This window comes from Gorilla gorilla, chromosome 11 (assembly GCF_029281585.2).
Source record: "Gorilla gorilla gorilla isolate KB3781 chromosome 11, NHGRI_mGorGor1-v2.1_pri, whole genome shotgun sequence".
Classification (NCBI taxonomy): Eukaryota; Metazoa; Chordata; class Mammalia; order Primates; family Hominidae; genus Gorilla; species Gorilla gorilla.
In genome coordinates, this window is record NC_073235.2 from 91,512,188 (window position 1) to 91,535,763 (window position 23,576).

General features: G+C 35.3%; 1 protein-coding gene across 2 annotated transcripts in view; it reads right to left on the reverse strand.

Moving 5' to 3' along the window:
- The window catches only part of COL5A2 (collagen type V alpha 2 chain), a 147,995-nt gene that overhangs the window by 40,552 nt on the left and 83,867 nt on the right, over positions 1–23,576 (reverse strand). For both annotated transcript variants that reach the window (XM_063695055.1, XM_019021978.3), the window contains 11 exons: positions 19,585–19,695; positions 15,977–16,054; positions 13,998–14,042; positions 12,989–13,042; positions 12,431–12,484; positions 11,256–11,309; positions 8,266–8,319; positions 7,256–7,309; positions 6,341–6,385; positions 5,794–5,847; positions 2,663–2,707 (listed from right to left, as the gene is read on the reverse strand). In XM_063695055.1, coding sequence (XP_063551125.1) covers positions 2,663–2,707; positions 5,794–5,847; positions 6,341–6,385; positions 7,256–7,309; positions 8,266–8,319; positions 11,256–11,309; positions 12,431–12,484; positions 12,989–13,042; positions 13,998–14,042; positions 15,977–16,054; positions 19,585–19,695 — 648 coding nt within the window. The remainder of the gene's footprint in view (positions 1–2,662; positions 2,708–5,793; positions 5,848–6,340; positions 6,386–7,255; positions 7,310–8,265; positions 8,320–11,255; positions 11,310–12,430; positions 12,485–12,988; positions 13,043–13,997; positions 14,043–15,976; positions 16,055–19,584; positions 19,696–23,576) is intronic.

Here is a 23,576-nt window from a genome sequence, read left to right on the forward strand (position 1 = left end):
CTATGTTTTGTTTCCTACTTATGAGAAACAAGGGAGAAAAAAATCCTTGGGGCAAATGATTTCAATTTCTATAATTATACTTTACTTTTGGCTAATAGCTTTAAATTTATTTTATTTTATGATCGTTCAGTCTTGGCCCACGTTGATCATGAATATTTCCTACAATACTTTCTCTCTTTCCCTCATAATATTTTCTTTTCTTGGTGTTTTGTTAGCATAATTTACCTTGTAGAGCTTGACTCAATTTTTCCTGTTGCAGCAAAATAAAATTGTTCCATGGACTATTTATTTAGGAGCATTTTCAGTAACAACTTTGTGCTCAATTACTACATTAAAAAATGGCTATAGAAAACATTTTATAAATATATTTGTGCTATTATAAAACACCACTTCTTGGTTTCCTGCAACAGCTATCCACATTGATGACCCTGTGAAATCATCTGTAGAGCTTTAAAAAATACTGATTTCTGAGTCTACCTCTAGAGATTACATTTAAATTGGATTGGACATCAATATTTTTAAGTTTCCAAGTAATTCTAGTGTATAGCCAAAGTTGAGAACCACTAATTTCATGATGAACAGATAAAGTTTACTACATGATGCCTACAATATAAGTATGTACATTTTACTAGCAACCAGTGTTAATCATATACAAAATAATTTATTCTAGATATCATTATATCTTCCTTTTAAAAGTCAGGGCAGGCCGGGCGCGGTGGCTCACGCCTGTAATCCCAGCACTTTGGGAGGCCGAGGCGGGTGGATCACGAGGTCAGGAGATCGAGACCATCCTGGCTAACACGGTGAAACCCCGTCTCTACTAAAAATACTAAAAATTAGCCGGGCGTGGTGGCGGGCGCCTGTAGTCCCAGCTACTCGGGAGGCTGAGGCAGGAGAATGGCGTGAACCCAGGAGGCGGAGCTTGCAGTGAGCCGAGATCGCGCCACTGCACTCCAGCCTGGGCGACAGAGCGAGACTCCGCCTCAAAAAAAAAAAAAGTCACGGCACCACTATTAAAGTCATATAATTTGATGGGAAAAGCACATGTATAATAAGTTGCTCTAAAGTTCAGAAAATAACTTTATGTCTTGAAGCTCTTTTTAAAAATTAAATTAGTTTTGTTTTGCTTGTAGAGATATAATTTAAGTGTCCTTGACCGAATAATAGTAGAGACCTTGATCCATAGCACTGTTACAATTAAAATCTACTTCAGTTCCACACATCTCTTAGGATCCTTTGTACCTCTGGGTAACGCAGCAGTTAATGGGCAGCAATTGAGGCTATTCACATGGGAGAACTATTGCAAGTAATGGAATTTTAAAAAGGTAATATGTTTGAAATGTGTCAAATTTAAAATATTTGCCTTTGTTTATAATTTACATTTGATTCTATGTTTATAATTTACAGATGATTCTTTAGTCTTAGCCATCTTCATTTCATCATCCACATTACCTGGAGATGATCTTTCTGGTCATAAAGTTCCTATGTTTAAAATCTCTGAATGATCTCACATTAATTATTACAGAAAAGAGCTCAAAAACCCTTTGAGTGGGTAAGTAAGTATAGCCCTTTATGATCTAGATCTAGTTATAAGTATTCAGATTTTCATCTTCAAGCGTGAATTAAAGGTTCATAGTTACAGAGGATTACCTATGAAATAGTGCAAGATGGTCTGAAGCAAAATACAATAGCCTTGTCCATACCAAGCACAAAAAGCACAATGTACAAAATATTGGTACACACTGAGACCTCATCATTTCTCATTCCATGTTACATTTTTACTCCCACAGCTGTATATTGCCTGTATGTTAAAAATTTCCAAAACTACATTTGAAATTCAAATTTCTATCCTGAGCTCCACTCTTGCATATCTAATCACAGAATTGAATTCATTTATTCCCATTCTAAACTCAAACCCACAAACGGTATCCTGTTCCTCTTTCTTTATTTCCAGTTTCAGATAAATTACATCATCCATCAAACACTTTAAACCAGAAATCTACTAGGCCATGTCCATGAGAGTTCTTAGCTCATTGACATGCAGTCGGCCTCTGTTACTACCATAATAACTTTAGTTCACATCTTTGTAATTTCTTTCTGGAATTATGCCAGTGGTATTCAAACTCATTCTTTATTCTTAGCCATCTTCATTTCATCTTCAACATTACCAGCAGATTATCCTCTGGTCATAATGTTCTTATGTTTAAAATCCCTGAATGATCTCACATTAACTTCTATAGAAAAGAGCTCAAAAACCATTTAACAGTATAACCCTTCATGATATAGCTCTCGCCTCTCAATCCAATTTTACCTTCCTAGAATTTTCTGAGCCCACTGTGTTTTGTCATCTATCTATCCTATGGACAATGCTATATTCTTGCCCATTTTATATATTAAATACTTATCTTTCAGGACTTGGCTTGAAAGTTGTTCCCATAACTGAAGTTGTATACTGTATTATGGAGTTAACAATTATGTTATACAACAATATTAATATCGCTCTCTTCCTTAATAGAACAGTTTTGAAGAAGTACTATGTGTCCATCAGCTTTTTATTCCAAGTGTCTGGCATGTGGTGAGTGCTCTGTAAATGTTTTTGAATGTACAAATGGAAGAATGCATGAATAAATTAATGAATTAATATGAAAATAATATAACTCACCATTGGTCCAGGTTTTCCAGGCATACCATGTGCACCTCGTTGTCCCTAATTAAGAGAAAAAGAGACAAGACAGGATAAGATTACATTTTAGACTATATTTTCTCTTATTTGCCTTATAAAAAATTTCCATGTTGCAAATTGAAGAATAAATATTAAAGTTAACTGACAATAACTCTCACTCAGTTAATAGAAATATAAATACATTTATTTACACAAGCTGATATGGTAGTCATAAATGCATCTATCCTTATAGCAATAAGAAATAAAATCAAGATTGAGAAAATGAAACTGATTAAAATGATTCTTTTACTTTAATGTATCATCTTCTAACATATGAACTCAGAGACAATGAAAATTTGAACACCTCAGTATTCTTAATAGCCAGATTAACTCAGAGAAGCGATGTCCAGAAAATAAAATACACAGAGAGATAAATTAAGTTATAGTGAATTCTGTAGGTTTCACCCAGAGCTCCCTTAAGTACTGAAGTATTCATCCTGCCAGCTGGAAATATAACCTGCTGATGGCTCACTATTGATACATTCCCTAGGAATTGCCCTCAGCTAAAGGGAATTAGCTCTCTCAAGACTGTGCTCTTTCCTTGGTCAATGCAGGGATACAAAGCATTGGCCCTTATTTGACACAAGTCTGCAAGAGCCATCTCAGCTCCATAGTTCCCCTGAAATTGACTGAGATCTCTGTTGCAATTGCAACACAATTCAATTTCTCCCTCTGAAAAACCCTGCTTTTATTCATTCCTTCCTTCAAAAATACAGTTTCTAAGAGTACTCACCAATAAATTTCCTGTACTGTATACAAGTCACTTTTTTGAGGCTGTTTCCTAGGAAACCTGACCTAAGACCCTAAGACCATTAATGCCAGAGTGGTTACAAGAAAGCAAACTCTAAAATGGGATTTGTAAGCTGGATTTCCCACTGGTCAGCTGGTGACAGTTGGAGTATGAATCACCCTTGGCATGCCGCAATGGCACAATGGAAAATATTGTCACCAATGGTGAACAGAGATATTTTAAGGGAATGGGCTAGTAATGCAATATCTCGGGCATTTGAGAAGAATTAAGAAAATAACAATTATAAAGCTGATGGAATTGCATGGGTCTTGTATAGTGCATCTGTTGGAGAAAGACACTAAAAGGCTGATGGTGATTAATCACCAATGTAAGACTCCTTGGCAGCATTTTTTTTTTAATTCTCATCTCCTGCAACCAGAGAGAAGAAAAAGCTGAATATCAGGCCAAGCACAGGGCTTAATGCAAGACTATGAGAGCTCTTGGGATGGTTGAATTCTCAAACCTAGAAAGTCTGTTATGTCACGGTCAGGGTCCTGGATTGGGAAGAGTCAGATTCTGAGATTTGGCAATAGGATATGTGGGTCAACACACTGAAGAACTTCAGCTGGGCCCAGTGACTCATGCCTGTAATTCCAGCACTTTGGGAGGCTGAGACAGGAGGATTGCTTGAAGCCAGGAGTTTTAGACAAGCTTGGGCAACAATGTGAGACCCTGTCTCTACAAAAAAAATTAGCCAGGAACAGTGGCATGCACCTGTAGTCCCAGCTATTTGGGTGAGAGTATCGCTTGAGCCCAGGAGTTCAAGGCTACAGTGAGCTATGATTGTGCCACTGCCATGTAGCCTGGGCAACAGAGTAAGACCCTGTCCTCAAAATTTAAAGGAAAAAAAAGAAATTTAAAATCTCAGGTCCATCTAAAGTCACTTGGCCTAGAGAAGTGGCCCATTCCCCCCATTAATAGTTGGTAGTTCTCTCTTGTTGAAGATGATACCTAAGCCTCTACTTTGGAAGACAACTTAAGCCTCACTTCTGGACACCACACCAATAACTAACACTACTCCTGATTTTTTAAAAAGATATCATACACCAAAGCACCTATAAGACCTAAACATCAGGTAGAGGCAGGATCTGAGAAAGAATGTATGGGTCTTGGTCCTGAAGACACTGTATCGAAAAAACAGAATACAAAGTTGGAAAATTTTAATGATGTGGATACACTGTCTCGTGATATTGCAATTTAATACCCTGGTAAGAACCCTGAGAAATAGTGCTGACATGGGAGACAGTTCTTAGAAATGTGGGAAGAGCAATAGCCCATGCTGGGGCAGAAATCTCAGACCTCCCTTGGCAGACAGTAGAAGAAAGCACAGAGAAGTAAGCATACTATATTGATAGACGATGTTAGCCTAGATAAGCCAATAGCTGACTATATTCTATAATATTCTCTATATCCCCTTAGAACACTCTGCTTACTAAAGTGATAAAGAATGGCCTGGTGAGAGGGTCTTACACTTTCCAAATCAGGGCCCTGAATTTGGTATTGTTGAGTAGCTCTGAGGTGGTTGTCCTCTATGGGCTGGAGGTAATAGCGGAGACAGTGTAAACCTGCGATTGCTAATAGTAATGGGGATGATCGGATCTTGAAATAATAGAGGAAAGGTGGAAGTCCTTAACTATCTAAAGCAAGGTAGGTGCAAAGTAATGAACTATAAGTCTGAAATATTAGTCAGCATAGCCTGATCTTCAGAGAATTGCGAAAAGAATAATTAGAATATGCCTCCTATACAGGTTCAAGTTACATAAATAGTCTGCAAGAGTATTTCTCAATCTGTATAATTAAAATGAATCAAGGACAGGTGATCAGGAGGCTCAGATCTTTCAAAGAGTGCACTCAGAGTAACCACCTTTTGGGAGTATGAGGAACATAAAATGCTTGGAAGAATTCTTGGCATATAATAAGCTCTTGATAAATGTTTCCTATTATTGTAATTTTATTAGTATATCCAAGTTTGTATTTTTCTATGGACTATATTCCATGCTGTTATATGTATTCATTATTTTCTTAATTTTTGTATTAAAGTAGATGACAAATGTACTGTGGCTATATGTTAACATTAAAGCAAAGGGAAGGTTGTTCAAGAATTCTCTGTACTTTCTTTTCAACTTTTCTGTAAACCTGACTTTATTCCAAAAGAAAAGGAAAAAAAAAAAAAGGTGACCAGTACTATTACTTTCATTTAAAAGGCAAGTTCCGTAAACCAAATCTGAAAATGAATTGAAATACACATCTCAGCAGTATAAGTAAAAGCAGATATACTTACAGGAGCACCCTGTGGCCCAAGTCTCCCTCTCTCTCCTGGCATTCCCCTCGGACCCTATAGACGATAGAGAAGAAATGTCTCTTGAAGCACCTAATTTGAAATGTAGAGTAGTCTGACTACCCCACTCAATCCAATTGAGATTCAAGATAATTGGCCACCAAGCAGTAGTATCTCCAGGGGCAATGTTGGGTTTGAAAAACTATCCCCATGTGGAGATAAATAACCTATCACCTCTTACATAAATAGATTTCACTTAACCTGGCTTTAATGGGCTAAATCTACAATAATCTTGATTTGATCACTGAGTATAGAAAAAGAATAAGGGCATTCAACCGTTAAGAGAAACAATGAAATGTGGGAAACCTTTTCTATTAGAAGGGCTCAACTCTCTTGTGCTTGTCTATCAGCTGGTAATCAAGATTATTTTACTAGCCAACATATGTTGTCCATTTATTTTTATTTTTCATTTAAAAATTCTCTTGTTATAATCTAAAAGGCAAGGAAATATAACCTTCGAAATTTAAGAAACAAGAAAACGAGCACATACCAGAGGACCCATGGCACCCATTGGACCAGTGGGGCCAGCTTCACCCTAAAAAAAAATGAGAATACATTACAGTATGAGAAGCCTACAACTGATACATCACTTTGTTCTGTGTGTGTAATTTTAAAAGCATATTTTCAAAGAGGACATATGAAAGATGTACTTTTGATATAGGATCTCAGAATGTTGTTTTATTACCTCTTCTCAAAATGCAATAGTAGTGTAGTTTTAAAGAAATACATCTAAAATAATATTGGGGACTTAAGATTGAGGGAAACTATCATACCTAGCCACAGTAACTAGTCTCAGGAAAGGACTTATCTGGTTATGTCTGATACGTCTCAAGTAAAACTTTACAAAGCTAAAATTGATTGTAATATTATCTTAAGATCTATTCTAGGAGACTTAGAAATAAAAAAAAAATTAAAGCCAAATGATTTTCCACATTAGGTCATGATGCTTTCCACTAGAAATTCCTTTATACTTCCTTGATGTTTTTTCTCCCTGTAGAAATACAAATAAATTTTGAGAAGAAACAATGGGGAGAAGGTCTTGGTATTAAAGGGGTACTCAATAATGGGACTAATGAACTATCTAAACCTTTCAGATATTTTTTAAAAAGAAAAATGAATGATTGTATTTTAAAAGATAGATTCATAGTGCCATCTTCATATGAAGACAACACCCATCCTACACTGGCAGACACCCAGTGCCATGGAGGCTATTCTTGGAGGCATATCAAGTCATGTCATGGTAAAGCCATTGCCACTCATCTTTGAAAAATTATGTTTATTTACCTAACCATTTGTTTATAGCCCTCTCTCCTGCTGAATTAAGGTGGTTCTGAAAAATGTGTAAACATTTGAAGCAAAATTAAGATGCCAAAGTGAGGTTACAGTGAGATAATTATAAGATTACCTTGGAACCAGGTGCTCCAACTTCACCTTTAGGGCCTTCAAGACCTTTGTGTCCCTGAGAATAAAAATGTAAATTTGTATTTGTATCCTGTTTTTTTCAATCCTCAAAGGCATAAGAACCAAAAATAAGCTTGCAGAAATTGCCTTATAAAAATGAATATCAAATTTAAAGTTGTTGCTCAAAATATTTTCAAATTCTCAAACTTTTCTGAAAGCTTATTCAAGGAAAATTAGAGTTTTCACCTTTAAATAACATTTTCAGCTTGCAATGTTCTCACCCTTCAAACACTTGTGACTTCATAGAAATTTAATCTGTAGCTACCAATAAAAAACTTACAGTGGCTTTAGAGGAAACACATAACTACAGAGTTCATATTGTTATAAAGTATCATTTGTATTCAAGGTGAATGTTCAAAATACTTAATAATGAGTATAGCAGCAGACATCTTAATCAAAATCTCAACTACTCAAAACAGAGGCCAGTGTATATTGATTGAATATCACTATTTGATATTATGATAGCTAGATAGATGATAGATTCTACATACGTAAACAATATATAATAGTTACATCGTAATTATCTTCAGTAATAAGAAAGGCATTCTATTGCTTTCCAAGTCTAGGTAGACTGGGTCCCTTCTGTGACCTAGTACTCTCTATCTCTACCATGTCACCTATTACACTATACAGGAATTGCCTACCTTTTCATCCGTATCCCCCATTAGCCTGAAGCTTCAGGCTAGAGATTTTTCTCATTCATCACTGTACCCTCTTTTGTAGCATAGTGTCCAATACATAGTAAGAATTCAAAATATATTTCTTTATCAAATCAAATTAAACTCAAAGGAAATGTATTAAAAAATTGTGATTTCAGTAACCACAGATGAATAGCAACCATAGACAGTTAAGGACAATCGACAAATTGACTTGTAAAGATTTTGAAGGTAAAGCTCCCCAGAGCCTGTTCACTAAACCACAGTATCTGAGAGGATTACAATAGATTGAACTTACTCGGTGACCCTTCAGACCTGGAAGACCAGGAGCCCCAGGAAAGCCACGAGCTCCCTGGGAGGAAAACATAGATAGGGCATTTTACAGTCATTAATAAGGATGTAAAATTCCTTAATATATCATTTTTTCCCAAAAAATAGCTAGTACACAGTTTTCCAGCTACATATTAAGAAGAACAAAAAAAAGCAGTATACTTTTATCTGTCAAAATATATCTGGGTGATCAAAATTAGCAAAGTAAATATGCTATTAGAAATGGAAACATGACTTATACAAGGATACAAAGTAATGCCAGGTATTGAGTTCATGACATTTTGAATTTTTCACATGATATCACTGTGTTATAATTAGTAGTGAAAACAAAACAAGAACATAAGCATGAATCAATATGTCCAACATGAGAATTGACTATACCAAGGTAGAAAAAAAATATTCAGGAGAGAAATTCAAGATAAAATGTCCTTTTCCTTCTTTATTGTGCTTTATTTATGGTACAAGATTAAATGTCTTTGTAGCAAACCAATGTCTTTATTTTCTATGAATTTCTGAATATTGGCAGCAGAATATGATGGGAAGAACAGTATTATAATGTGGTCAGGAATTTTTAAAATAAATTGTTTTGGAGAAACTTTGTGGATTTATGATTATTTAAAAAACTAAATGAATAAACAAAATATCCAACAGAAAAGAAAGTCAAGAAATATGAGAATGCTTGGTTTCTTGACTAAATAATTACTTAATTTCTGCAAATTCTATGTAGCTTTCACCTAAACACATTAAATAAAAAACAATAGAAATACCACAGAAAATCAAATCCAGTGGTACAACTATTTTGAAATGATGCTTGAAACTTTTTCCTTATACTGTCTTAAAAGATACTAAGCTAATGACTTAATTATTTACTTATTATTATGGCCTACATTAATTTGATTTTGCATTGAATTGCCATTACCACTGCCGCCAGTATATTGAGCACCTTGATAGCATTGATTGCTGTGATCACTTATTGATTATTATTCTTAATTTATGTATAGCTGGCACTTAGCCTTATGTTTGGTTAATGGACATTCAATGAATAATCATTGGATAAACAACTAAATAAAGAAATGGTTTGATATTTCTTACTCTCATAGCACTTTAACCTTTCCTAAGGAACTTCTCTTGGCCTAGCATGATCTTATACAGATAAAAAATCCTTCTGCTCTGCAAATCATAGGTTTAATTCACTATTTCTAAATGGTTGAATAAGCAACTCAATGGATGAAATTCATATAACAAAATCAAAGCAATAATTCCTCTGTGATCTCTTGAAAGAAAATTATTTCTTTAGTGTTTTAGAGGGTTATCACAGTAGGGGTAAAACAAATCATGCTCTCTGAACAAATGAAGTCCCATTAATTCTTCTGTTTACACAACCCCGCTCAAGAATTCTTTCACATCAAGAACTCCCTTTAAGTGTTCAACTTAATGCCTCATTTTACAGAGATTTGTCTCCTCTCCATCCTTAGCAGGCAACTTAGTGCAGACCCGTCTAAGCCTATAGGGGAATTGCTGAGCTATGTTATTTCAAATAATTAGTTAACTTCAGTTTTTATGGTCTGCAAGAGAAATTCGCATGTGATTACATATCCCTAATGTAACAAGAAAATGAACCAGATGTCCTAATGCTCATAAAAATTCTCATTCTGCTGACCCAGGACTGTCATTACAGTGCAATCACACATTGCACTGAGCTTGCACAGTGCATCTGTGGTGTGCTGGCAGGGCACCCTTCCTCCCCATGGAGGGCCCACACTGTGAGCATGAGCAAGAGTGCAGCAGGACATGGGAAGTTCAGACCTGGATGGGTTGAAAAGGACATCTGTGCTAATGACTAAACCTCATGTCTCTGTCTGCATTTATTTCCCAGGCTGATCGAGGAGGAAAGAAAGCAGGGAGTTGGGAAATTGGTTTATATTTGCAACCAAATAATCCTTTGAGCCTTGCAAATTTCCCTTAAAAGATAAGGGAGCATTCATTTGTTTAAAACATTTCCTAGCATTGAACCTCATCAATTTTCAGAAAGTAAACAGAAAGTAATGTGGTACTGTTGATTGTATTGAGTGGCAGAAACATAAGGAAATTATAGGAAATATAATAAATGGGAGAGTGAATGTTTAGGGGCTGTTGAGCAGGAGAAACCCAAGAAGTAGGAATGTTTGAGGAGGACTTTTGCTTGCTTATCATACTCTAATTTTCCCCATGGCCAGTGTAACACATTCTAGAAGAGGGCCTAGCAAAGCAATTTGAGTGACAAGAGACAGGTGGGTTCAGAGAACAGCAAAGGGGCCAGGTCTTGGATTCTGGTGGAGTAATTGCCAGGAGTCTATTCTTTTAGGGAGCCAAAGGGGAAGAAAACAGCTATGTTAGGAGGGCTGGAAATCAGTGTAAATTGTCATGATTTTAGGACCCAGAACATTAATCAAGAATTTCAGCCAAAATTAGGGTTTGGGGAACAGCCAAAGAGGCATCCCATCCATAATTTATTGTCTCTAGTTGATAAATAACAAGGCAACAAGCTTTTCTTCAAGCTATTATTTAGACATATGTGACAATATAAAGTAAAAATATTAAAAAGATTTTAAAGAGCTAAAATAGGATTGAAGTGTGAATTGTAAACAGGTCAAGCTGGTAACTCATTTTATGAAAAAAAAACTATTTTTTTCTGAATTTTCTGAGGATTTGATACTCAGTTTGGAGAGTATTCATGTTATGTTCAATATACTTCTCTAGCTCCAGAAGGCTTATTTATGGTGCCAATGCAAAGCAGATAACTGGAGTTAACAATCACTCTGGCAAAACGTCCTGTGACATTTTACATTTTTACGGAAACAAACAATGCTGTTTGTCTCCATTTACTTAGTGCCTGATACATGTGCATACAGAGAATTGTGATTTAATTCAATGTTCTTTATTTTTCAAAGTTTGCCTTTATGTTGAGTATAAACTTACCGGAGATCCTGCAAATCCCACTTCACCAGGATTTCCATTTCTGCCAGGTTCACCCTTTATGGAAAAAAATGTAGGAGATTGGGGAGGCAAAAGTGATTAAAACGTTCTTCTCTGAAACTAAATGATAAATAAATTACTAATAAAACAGTCTTCTTTAGAAAGCTAATGTACAATTCTCTAAACAGTGCAAAAAATAAAGTAAAAATAGGCTCTATTCCTTATATTCCTGATAGTACTCCATTCTATCAAGTTAGTCTGTGGCTTTCATTAATTTACCCAGAAGAATAAATTGTTGAAAATTTTCTTGGTCTGATGTAGCTCACTATTTTATGAACATCAAAATTTATACACATAAACATACATGTATGCTATAGGATATATACTATAGAATTCTATATGATCACATGACACTGAATTAAAGTATTGCTTCTTAAAATACTACTTTCCATTTCTTTCCTGTGGTTAAAAAGAAAGGACTACCAGAAATATGCGCTCTATGGCCAAATTCAATGTAACCTGTTTAAATAAATCTTATGACTCACAAAGAGAAAATATTTATTAATACTTGGTTTAGTATCATATAGAAATTAATGGCCTACCCATAATTTGATCCTCAACTTTGGTACAACTAAGAATCTAGAAATGTAAGTCTGCTATTGCACACTGTTCTCTGATTACATGTTCTTAATGTTAAAATCTGGAGTTGGGTCTTAACTTTAATTAAAAATCCAATGAAGAAATCATTTTTTCATCATTGGGGAGCCATATTGGCACTATACTACTAACACGTTTTAAAAATTCCTTTTAAATAAGACCTCATAATGATGTATTGCCATCAGAGCAACATATTTTTTCTTTCAGGTAATTTCAGTGGTTCCACTAGGAAAAGTTGTTGCTACTGTGACAACAAGCCTAGCATCTAATGGAGAAATCTTAACAAAAACCCAGGGAATTCAGGAAGAGACAGTAGTACCTAATAACATAATACTATGCAAATTAAGAGCCCTTTTAGATATTTGTAAAATTCCATTCTGAGTGCTCCTGTTTACATTGAATTTAATGCAAGCTAAAAGGGTGGGGAAATGTAATGGAAATTAATACAGAACATTCTTGTTAACATTTTAACCCCTTCGCCTCTTCAAAACCTGAATGGAAAATGAGGAAAGGTAGCTTACATCTTCCCCAGGTTTACCAGGAGGGCCCTCTGGTCCACGTGAACCAATCGGACCCTAATAACAGAACAAAACAAAAGGAAAAAAAGAATATTTACCTTTACTTGCCAGTAATACAATTCAAAACATTACTGAGACAAATGAAATGTCAAAATATTATTGAAACAAATGAAAATGATATTGTTGAGACAGAGAAAATAGTTTTATTAGTTTTGAATTTTATGTTGCATCCCCAGATCATGTGCTCAACAAGAAAAGAAGTATAATTGCACAAAAGCAAATCACTCAGCACTGTCTAATGATCATAATCTTTGAATGTAAATATTCTTTGAATTTTTAAATTTAAATTTAAATAAATAAATTTAAATAGTCTTTGAATTTAAATATTCTGCTATGAGAAACATATAGCTTAAGAACAGTTCATAGAACAGGACTCCCAAACTGGATTGTTATTTCTTCCTACATTAGGGAGGACCTGGGAAGATAAATAACTCAATATTTGACATCATTATAATGGTGGACCCAAATGTAACTGGGTCTACATGCTTACTTGACATTTACCATTGGTCCAGGATCACCAGGTTCACCAGGAGGTCCTGTAGGTCCTGCACCACCCTACAGTTGAGAACAAAGTATATATACAAACCAAGGAAAAATAGAATATTAAACCCTGTACTCTGTCAATATACAGTGTAATTGTTTAGACAGTTGGCTCTGCCATCTTCCAGCTGTGTGACTTTGGGCAAGTTACTTAATCTGTCTGTAACTGTTTCCTAATGTGTAAAATCAGAATAATATTGGTACTTACTTTATTAGGCTGTTATGGCTGTTGAAGTAATTAATGTATGTTAAGAACCTAGAACAGTGCTGGCACAGAGTGCGTGAGTGCTCCATCAATGGTAGTTCTCCTCATCAACATCATCATCATCACCATCATCAACCACCTTTTCTAGTCACTGATAGCTTGAAGTAAAACTCCACACACATGATAATGACAATGTGGTAACCTTGACTGAACTAAAGGTTATTTTCATTCTTTCTTTTAAAATATTATTTCCTGATGCCTGTTAAATTGCTATAAAAAATAAAAATAGTTCTACATCACTATCTTACTGGCATCTGATAGGCATTTTAAAAGCATATTGTATTATGTTCTTCCTAAAGATCCCATGGAACAAACATCTTGATTCTTATTTCTAATAATACCACACGGGGATTGCCTCCTATGATCTGATTTCATAGCTTCAGAGTTGGCATATAACCAATTGTGAACATTTTCATGACATAACATAATGAATTTCTTACTTCAGATGCAAAGGCATGTAATTTTGTTATCGAAGGTCAGTCACATAAAGAAATCAGATGATAAAAATTTATCCCAATAAACTTTGCAAAAACATGTGGCATATATTTCTAAATAAAAACTATTTAATATATCCTGTTTGAAGTGAGCATTACAATATAAAATTTAAAAACCAGCCAAAGGCAGTCATGTCACAGAGACCTTATGTAATATATGTGTGTGTATATGTTTTTCTTACAGCATGTAATTAATTATAAAGAGACTTACTTGCTGTCCTTGTAAACCCTGTGGTCCCCTTGGGCCAACAGGACCCTTAAAAACAAATGAGGAGAAACGTTGCAAAGTACTCATGACAATTAGGTCAAATATTTCAAAAATGTTGAATCATCTCTAGAATCTGGAAAAGTGAAGTTTTGACAAAGAGGGATGATGACATTCTCCATCTGTACTCATTTGGAAGGCAGCTAAATTCAAGGAGATTAAAGCTTGGACAACATTTGGGATGATTTTATACATAACTTCAGTGTTATAAAGAAATGTGAGCCATATGTCTGTACACACCCAATGTCTTTAGAACAAGAACACTTGCATGTTTAATGGATGGTTCTGTTAAGTAAGAACATCCGAATAAAGAAAAATCTTGGCAGACATAAGTTAGTTCTCAAACTTCCTATTTAATTCTTCAGATTCACAGCAGATAATTCTTATAACTTAGATAAATAAGTTGAATTAAAGGTTTATGAAACATCAACAATAATGGCTAGATTATATTAAATGTGAGTTGAAAACGATCGGGGGCACTGAGTTTCCTGGGTGATTTCTTTCTTTCACAACATAGATTGAAACTATCCACATAGGCTTTCCTCATTTAAACATGAAATCGTTCCACTGAGGCATAACAAAGGAAGAAAACAAAAATGCGATTTTAGAACATTTATTATTATATGTATATTACTATTTTTTAAATATCATACTTTAAAAAGTAAAATAAATTAAAATCAAATTTATTCTTTTTTGCTTTTTTAGACGGAGTCTCCCTCTGTCACCCAGGCTGGAGTGCAGTGGCGCGATCTGGGCTCACTGCAAGCTCCACCTCCCGGGTTCACGCCTCAGCCTCCCAAGTAGCTGGGACTACAGGCGCCCGCCACCATGCCCAGCTAATTGTTTTGTATTTTTTTTTTTTTTTTTAGTAGAGACGGGGTTTCATCGTGTTAGCCAGAATGGTCTCAACCTCCTGACCTTGTCATCCGTCTGCCACGGCCTCCCAAAGTGCTGGGAGAACAGGCGTGAGCCACCGCGCCTGGCCAAAATCAAATTTATTCTTATGGCAAGATTTTAATTTTTTATTTTGAATGGAACATATAGTAAGAAAAGCTCCATTTAAAAAAACACACACATATGTAATTTAAACTCCAAATGGATAAAAACATGCAACTCAAAAAAAAATTCCCCAAAAAATCACTAAATGATGCCATATTACTAGTAACTTTAAAAATATACAAATAATATTTAAAATGCTCACAACGCTGGCCTTAAGGATGGATAGAAGGGGTGGTTATCTATGAGGTCTGATTTTGCACTTCTTATTGCCTGAAATGCTATTAACCTGGAATTATTTTGAACTATGCTATGAGCAATAAAACATGGGAGAGTTGGTTTTAAAAGTGTTAATTTATTCAATAAAATTGTATTGCTCCAAATATCCAGGAAAAAAATGGGAGTCTTTCTGATGTTGAAGAAATTCAAAAGAGGGTAAGAATATTGAGAAGACTCAGCCAGGAAACCATAGAGCTGTTGGAATAAGGCAGCCAGAGGATATTAAGTAGAAAATAATAAAAATGAAAATAGCAAAACATCTCATTTCAAAATTTTACCAAACTACTGTTTCTAAGAGCACCATAAAATAGTTCTGCTTTTTATTTATAAAGGTTTAGGTTTTATTATTGTGGTTGTGGTTATATGTCTTAAACTCCTTTATTTTCTTCCAATATTAAACAAAATGTACAGATAGACCTTTATTAATGTCAGCAAACACTTTGCATAATTATGAATGAAACACACTGGGCTTTTAACTGGCATACAGTAGAGTAAATAAGTTAATTAAATGAATGAATGAATGAATGAATGAATGTACGACTGTGTTTAAGAAGATGCATGTTATTCTTTGACTAGTTAACTCAAGATTCTCTCTTTAAAATAATTTTTTTCACTGAAGTACTTCAATGATCAGTAAAATTTATGCTTACCACAGAGCCAGGCATTAGTCCTACTTGACTCCCAAGTCCAGATTTTTCATCCAACCCAGCCATTTGAGCTGAAAACGGCTGTAAAAGCAATATGTTGACATTATTTCTACAGTAAAAGACATATATCAACATCCTTTTCATATGGATAAATGTACACTCTCTAGAATTCTTATAGAATGACTCTTCTGAGAATCATTCTAAGTGCTTGACTTTAAAGCCTGGAAAAAGACTTAAGTTGCTTTGATTGTTTGTGCTTTTGATTGATCATTCTTTCCCAGAGTATTTTATAAGTATGTTGCTCCAGAGCAGTTTCTGAAACAGGGCAAATGTCTGATACTCGATAAAAGCATGGATTGTTCTGATAAGCACTAGCCAGTCTAATTGATTGCAGGTTTAAGTCTCTTTAACTGATTTCTTCCCACAGTTAGAGATGCCAAACATCTAAACAAAGCCTAAAAGATGCCTTTAAAACATTTGTCCTAAAGATTCCAGATTCCATTTTGGACTGTTTTTGGATGATATTCTTTCTTTGTTCAATGCCCAGTAAACTTTAAATTACATTTATGTAAGTTGATAACACTTTTATAGTCCTTTTAATGAATCCCTGAATGTTCCAAGTTTGGAAACAGTTTGATCTACTCTCTTTCACAATTAAAAAACCCTAGTAATCAAACTGACCAAAATTGTTCATATACATTTTAGTAGTCACATTAGTTTCCAAATTTTGTTAGGAAAGAATGTGTGTACTGTTTATAAATAAATTGGCAATTTCTTCTACAATCTGTTGAGAAAAATGTGTATGAACTTTTGTAAAGCAAAAATCATATTCAGGCTTCATATGTTTCCTTGTTAAGGTCTCAATCTACAGGTACGCCTCATTTTACTGTGCTTTACTAATATTATGTTTATTACAAATTCAAGTCTTATGGCAACCCTGCATCAAGCAAGACAACCGGTGCCATGTTTGCAATAGCATGTGTTCACTCTGTGTCTCTGTGTCACACTTTGGTAGTTCTCACAATACTTTAATATTATTATTGTTCTTATTATATCTGTTATGATGATCTGTGTTCAGTGATCTTGATGTTACTAAAGTAGTTGTTTTAGGTGCCTTGAATCATGCCCATACAAGACAATAAACTTGATCGATGAATATTGTGTGTGTTGTTCTACCAACCGGGTGTTCCCCATCTCTCTTCCTCTCCATGGGCCTCCTTATTCCCTGAGACACAACAACATTAAAATTAGGTCAATTAATAACCCAACAATAGCCTCTAAATGTTCAAGTGAAAGAGAGTCTCACATCTCTCACTTTACATTGTAAGCTAGAAATGGTCTAGTAAGGAAGGCATATTGAAACCCAAGATAGGCCAAAGCTAGACCTCTTGCAGCAAACAGTCATCCAACTTATGAATGCAAAGGAAAAGTTCTTAAAAAATTAGAAGCACTACTTCAGTAAACACACAAATAATAAGAAAGTAAAACAGCCTTAATGCTAATATGGAGAAAGGTTTAGTAGTCTGGATAGAAGATCAAACCAACCACAACATTATCTTACCCAAAATCGAATCTAGAGCAAGGCCCTAACCCTCTTCAATTCTGTGAAGGCTGAAAGAAGCAAGGAAGTGGCAGAAGAAAAGTTGGAAGCTAGAAAATATTGGTTTATGAGGTTAAAGGAAAGAAGCCATCTCCATAATATAAAAGTGCAAAGTGAAGCAGCAAATGCTGATGTAGACACTGCAGCAAGTTACCCAGAAGATCAAGTTAGCATCATCGATGAACGTGGCTACACTCGACAATAGACTTTCAATGTACACAAAACAGCCTTCTATTGGAAGAAGATGCCATCTAGGACTTTCATGTTTAGAGAGAAAAAGTCCATGCCCGGCTTCAAAGCTTCCAAGAACAGGCTTATTCTCTTGTTAGGGGTTAATGCAGCTGGAGACTTTAAGCTAAGACCAGTGTTTATTTCTTATTATGGAAATCCTAGCATCCTTAGGAATTATGATAAAACAACTCTGCCTGTACCCTATAAATGGAACAACAAGGCCTGGATAAGAGCACATCTGTTTACAGCCTTTACAGCATTGTTTACTGAATATTTCAAGCCCACTATTGAGACCTATTGCTCAGAAACAAAGGATTCCTTTCAAAATATTACTGCTCAGTGACAATGCACTAGGTCACATAAGAGTTCTGATGGAGATATACAAGGATATTAATGTTGTTTTCATGCCTGCTAATACAAAAACCATTTTGCAACCCATGGATCTAAATAAATTTCAACTTTTAAATCTTATTACTTAAGAATATAATGTTCAAAATAAATTGAGAATCTTCTGGAAAGGATTTATCATTCTAGGTGCCATTAAGAACATTCTTGATTGATTGGTCAAAATATAAGCCTCAAGAGAAGTTTGGAAGAAGTTGATTCCAACCTTCATGAATGAATTTTAGTGGCTGAAGACTGCATTGGGGGAAGTAATTGCAGATATGATGGCAATAGCAACAGAACTAGAATTATAAGTAAAGCCTGAAGATGTTGCTTAATTATTGTAATCTCATAATAAAACTTTAACAGATGAGGACTTGCTTCTTATGAATGAGCAAAGAAAGTCGTTTCTCAAGATGCAGTCTATTCCTGGTGAAGATACTGTGAATATTGTTGAAATGACAACAAAGGATTTTGATATGGCAAACTTCATTGTTGTCTTATTTTTTAAATTACCATAGCAATTCCAGGCTTCAGCAATACCACCCTTATTAGTCAGCAACTATCAGCATCAAAGCAAAACACCCCATCAGCAAAAAGATTATGGCTTGCTGAAAGGTCAGATGATTATTAGCAATTTTTAACAATAAGGTATTTTTAATAAAGAAATATACCTTGTTTTTTAGACATAACGCTATTACACACTTTATAACAGACTATATTGTGGAAAAACATAAGTTTATATGCACTGGGAAACAAAAAAAAATTCACATAACTCACTTTACTGCAGTATTTCACTTTATTGAGGTGGTTTGGAACTGAACCCACAATATCTCCATGGTTTGCCTGTACTTATAAATCCCCTATGTCTGACACTAACAATTCAAAGAAGTCGGTATTGAAAGACTTTTTGTTTGACTTTACTTCAAGTAAAAAAACTAAAATTGAAGAAATAATTAGGTGTCATTTTTAGTGTCAACTCAATGGCCTTCTCATATCCCTCATCATGGATGTGTCATCCTCTCTTGTGGATGATACGGAGCAGATTTTGTTGGCATTCTGAGCCTAGAGAATAGGACAGATAAATCTCTCATTTCATTTAAAGAGCGGGAAAGCAGTGGTTCTTTAGAATCAATAGAAAAAGCACATGGAGTCTAGAGCTGACATTGAGAAATACAAACAATTTGAAGCAGTACTTTAGAAAATACTGCTTCAAATTTTTCCAACAATTCCCTGTGGGTTTATTAGTTCTATTGTCCACAGCAGTGTTGACCTTATTTAACTGCTCTTACAGTCAAGTGTCAATATCTGAACAGACACAATTTAAAATCCTAACAATATATCAATAATTTAAAACATGACCTGTACGTGACATCAAACAATGCACACAACTCACCCTGCTCAAGCCATCGGGTCCTGGGTGGGACGGATGTCCAGGAGGTCCTGGAGCACCAGGTTGACCAGGAACACCTGGTTCTCCATCAATTCCCTGAGGTCCACGAGGGCCCTGGAAAACAAGCCAGTTAAAATTAGAACCCACTGCCAAATATACACTTAGTAGAAAGCTAAAGGCACAGACTTCTTAATGGCAAGGGAGTGTTTATTATTTTAAAAATACATGGCAATCTAGCCACTTAGAGTAATTTCATCAGCCATGTCACTACTGATTTCAGCATAGGTCTGAACTTCTACCATTCGGATGTGGTCTGGGTAAGAATTTTATTTGGTGTGTTAAATACCCAGAAATCAGCATTCTTAGAATAATTATATTTAAAATTTTCAGTTCAACAGTATTCTAAAGTGAACTTCCTTATTTGATTGAGTTTTTGCCGTGCAAGGGTATTTGATCAACAATTATAAATTCACTTGTCTGTCAGTGAAATTACAGTGGATTGTCATTGGATTACAGTTAACTATGTATATGTCTGCTTAACTTCTTCCTTCCCCCTAAAATTCAAGAATCCCTTGATTGGAGTTTGTAGAGATTTTCTGTCTAATTGTTTAATGCTTTGCATAGCTCCTGGTACATACTAGACACTCAATACATGCATATTATATTTTTACCTTTCAGTCCTCTTTAATACTTTAAAGCCTGGCACACTTTATTTTCCTTCCCACCCCCAGAGGAAGACTAGACCATTGAGAAATTAGAGGCAAAGGCACTGTGACCCAGCCAAGTCTAAGTTCTCAGAGAAGTGAGCAATGATTTCTAGCTGCCAAATTCCACCCTTCTCCTAACCCACATTCTGAAGGCAGCTTGGGGAACAGCCACGTCCTCAGTTCTGGAAATGCTCCGTCCTCTAACCTCATCATTCCCACAAGGCTAGCTAAGTATTTTCTGGCTCCTTAACCCTAAAGAATCTTGACAGGCTTCAAAAAGAAAGGACCAAAAAGTCATCAGACAATATGCTTTTTATAATTATAAGCAGGGATCAAGGGAAATATGGTAAATGAAGTTTAATAGCTAAAAAAAGAACTCCCATGCTTAAACATGAGAATACCTATGGGACCACAGTAAGCAATTCAAATAGGAGCTGATAGTGCAGAAGGAGCAAACACAGGACAAGCTCAGGTGGCGGAGGCAGCAGTTTGTATACGATGGTTTTGGGGAGGGTGGCATCATAGCTATTCAGAAATTTAATTATTTTAATATATTTAAACATTTATATAGACATATTTACTTCTTGCAGTAGTGGGACAAACAAGCAAATTTATCTATTAAATAGAAGTAGAATACTTAGCCTGAAAAACTTATATTAAAAAATGATATCTTAGAAAATTATTCTCAGTTTTTAAAAATCAAAACTTTTCTGACTCCTAAACTACTAACAATTTACTTCACACTTCATTATACATAACAGAGGCTGATTTCAATTGTTCTCTAGGACTCCTGGATCATATGAATGAGAGTAACATGAACTGGATATGTATACGACAGCACAGACAAAATAATAGTCTGGTTTATTCATACAGCCTTGTGTAGAAAACTCTGATTCTGTTCTTGCAATGCTCAGTTGCTAATTAATAACCAGATATTATTATATACAAAAAGTGAACTAATGCATAATCTCTGCTCCCAATGAGAGTTCCAAAGAGACATACACAAAACTACATTTATTGTCAACAGGAGTGGAGATAAGTTTGTGAAATATTCATTAGTCCTCCAAAGAGATTGTGACTTTCTCCATTCTTCTGTAATTAACACTTCGTATTTCAAAGTCTGATCCTAAGATTGTTTTCATTGACTTCAGATTCATTATATGCCTCCATGGAATCCCCTCTAAATAGATTATGAAATTTACTGTTGCACAAATTAAGATTAAAATTAATAAAAAGTCTATAAAAATTATCTAAAATTAAGTGAACACAAGAATGTTTACCGGTAAATATCAAAAGCAAATTAGAATTTGGGAGCTCATTAAAAGTATCTATTTTTATATCTCCAAGTGAGCTGAATTACGTAATTCTTATATTAAGGTAAATGTTACATTTATTATCATTCCCTTCCATTTCCAAGATACTCAAATATCTCCGCAGTAATCTACAATAAAAAAGTACTTTGAGGTTGCCACTAGGTGGCGATGTTTAAACATCCACAAGTAGAAAAGACGAATGACCGGGAACTGTCAAGAACTTCATTTCTCTCGTTTCTCTCTCTCTCTTTCTCTCTCTCTCTCTCTCTCTCTCTCACACACACACACACACACACACACACACACACACACACACACACACACACACACACACACAAATAAATGTTATAGATGTTAAGATCTAGTATATTTCCCATTTTACAGATCAAGAAACATACCAATAGTGGTTAAGTGTCATGTGCAACTAGAACTTAGCACATCATTGACGGTCCATCTCCTGACAGGTTGCTAGCTTGTCACTATGAAGTTATCTGAACAATACACTTAAAACTGAGGACGTGTGATGAGAGACAGTCATGAAAATCATTGGCTAATCCTGAAGGTCTTGTAGGAGTATCTCATACTGAACTACTAACATACTAGTTCTCAGTCCAGAGCTATTTTGCCTGGATTTGGCAATGTCAAGAAACATTTTTAACTGTCACAATTGTATGGGGGATGGCAGTTTCAACTGGCATCTAGTGGGTAGATAACAGGAATGCCGCAAAACTTCCTACAATGCATATGGAATTATTTGGCCTAAAATATCAATAGTGTTAACAGTGAGAAACCATGCTGTACATTGTGAGCCTTCCGTACTGTTTGATGGTAATATAATGGCGGGGGCGGGGGGAATGCTATTTATGATATTGTGACAGCCATAATTTTAGTACAGCTAAGCAGCTCCCAGAAGGCTTGAGACATGAGGCAAAACATTCTACCTATGGGCATTCTGTTACATCATGCCCATCATTTCATATACATCATTTCATGCAAAGCTATACATCATTTCATATCTTGAAATCGGTGTAGGCAGGCATTAAAAGATTTGTTAAACACCATCACACTACTTCTTTGCTAGGATTAAGAGAGGAACAGATTTCCTACTTGGATATCTGCCAGGGTTGTCTCACTTGATTCCTCCTAAAAATCTACCCCCCTTTCTCCCTCTCTCTCTCTCTCGCGCGCGCTCTTTCATACACACACACACAAACACACACACACAACGTGCACACACTTATACCCAATTCACATCGATTGTCTCAGGCCTAACCAAGACAGGAAATTGACCACATCACAAAGTCAAATAGGGAAAATAAGTGAGAAGGGTTGGGGAGCAGATTCTTTGGATCTTAACCAGGAACTCTGGAAGTCTGGTCCTACAACAACTTCTACCTAGACTTAGGACCCAATGTTATCAATTACTTACAGTGTACAAATACACCAATGCAAAATCTTTTTTTTTTTTTCTGTCACGACCACCCATCCTCCACCCAACTGATGTTATTTTCTACCTATTTCTGTCTTTCTAGATCTAGGACAGACATCTGGAGACCTTGGAGACCTACAGCAGTGTTTAAGCTACCAACACTAGTGAGAAAACTCAATACAACCACAGTGAAGAATGGGGCATATAATAATCTGGACACACCCCAAGATATGGCCAATCTCTTGGGGCACTGCTTTGCACCTACATGCCTGCAAATAACATCCATAGTGCAGCCCCATTTAAGAAAAAGTACTGACATCACACTATATATGAGGTGAAATGAGTAGAAGGATAATGTAGTAACAAGAATGAAACTAGTGTCAAGAGTTCCTAGGCATATGATCTAAAATATATTTTATCCTCATTTATATATTCAAACTTGTCTGCTGTTTGTTTATCTTCTAATCCTCCCATTTAAATATGGATAAATATATAATTAAAAGGATAAAAATCTACTGAGAGTTTTAATGGATACATTAGAGATAA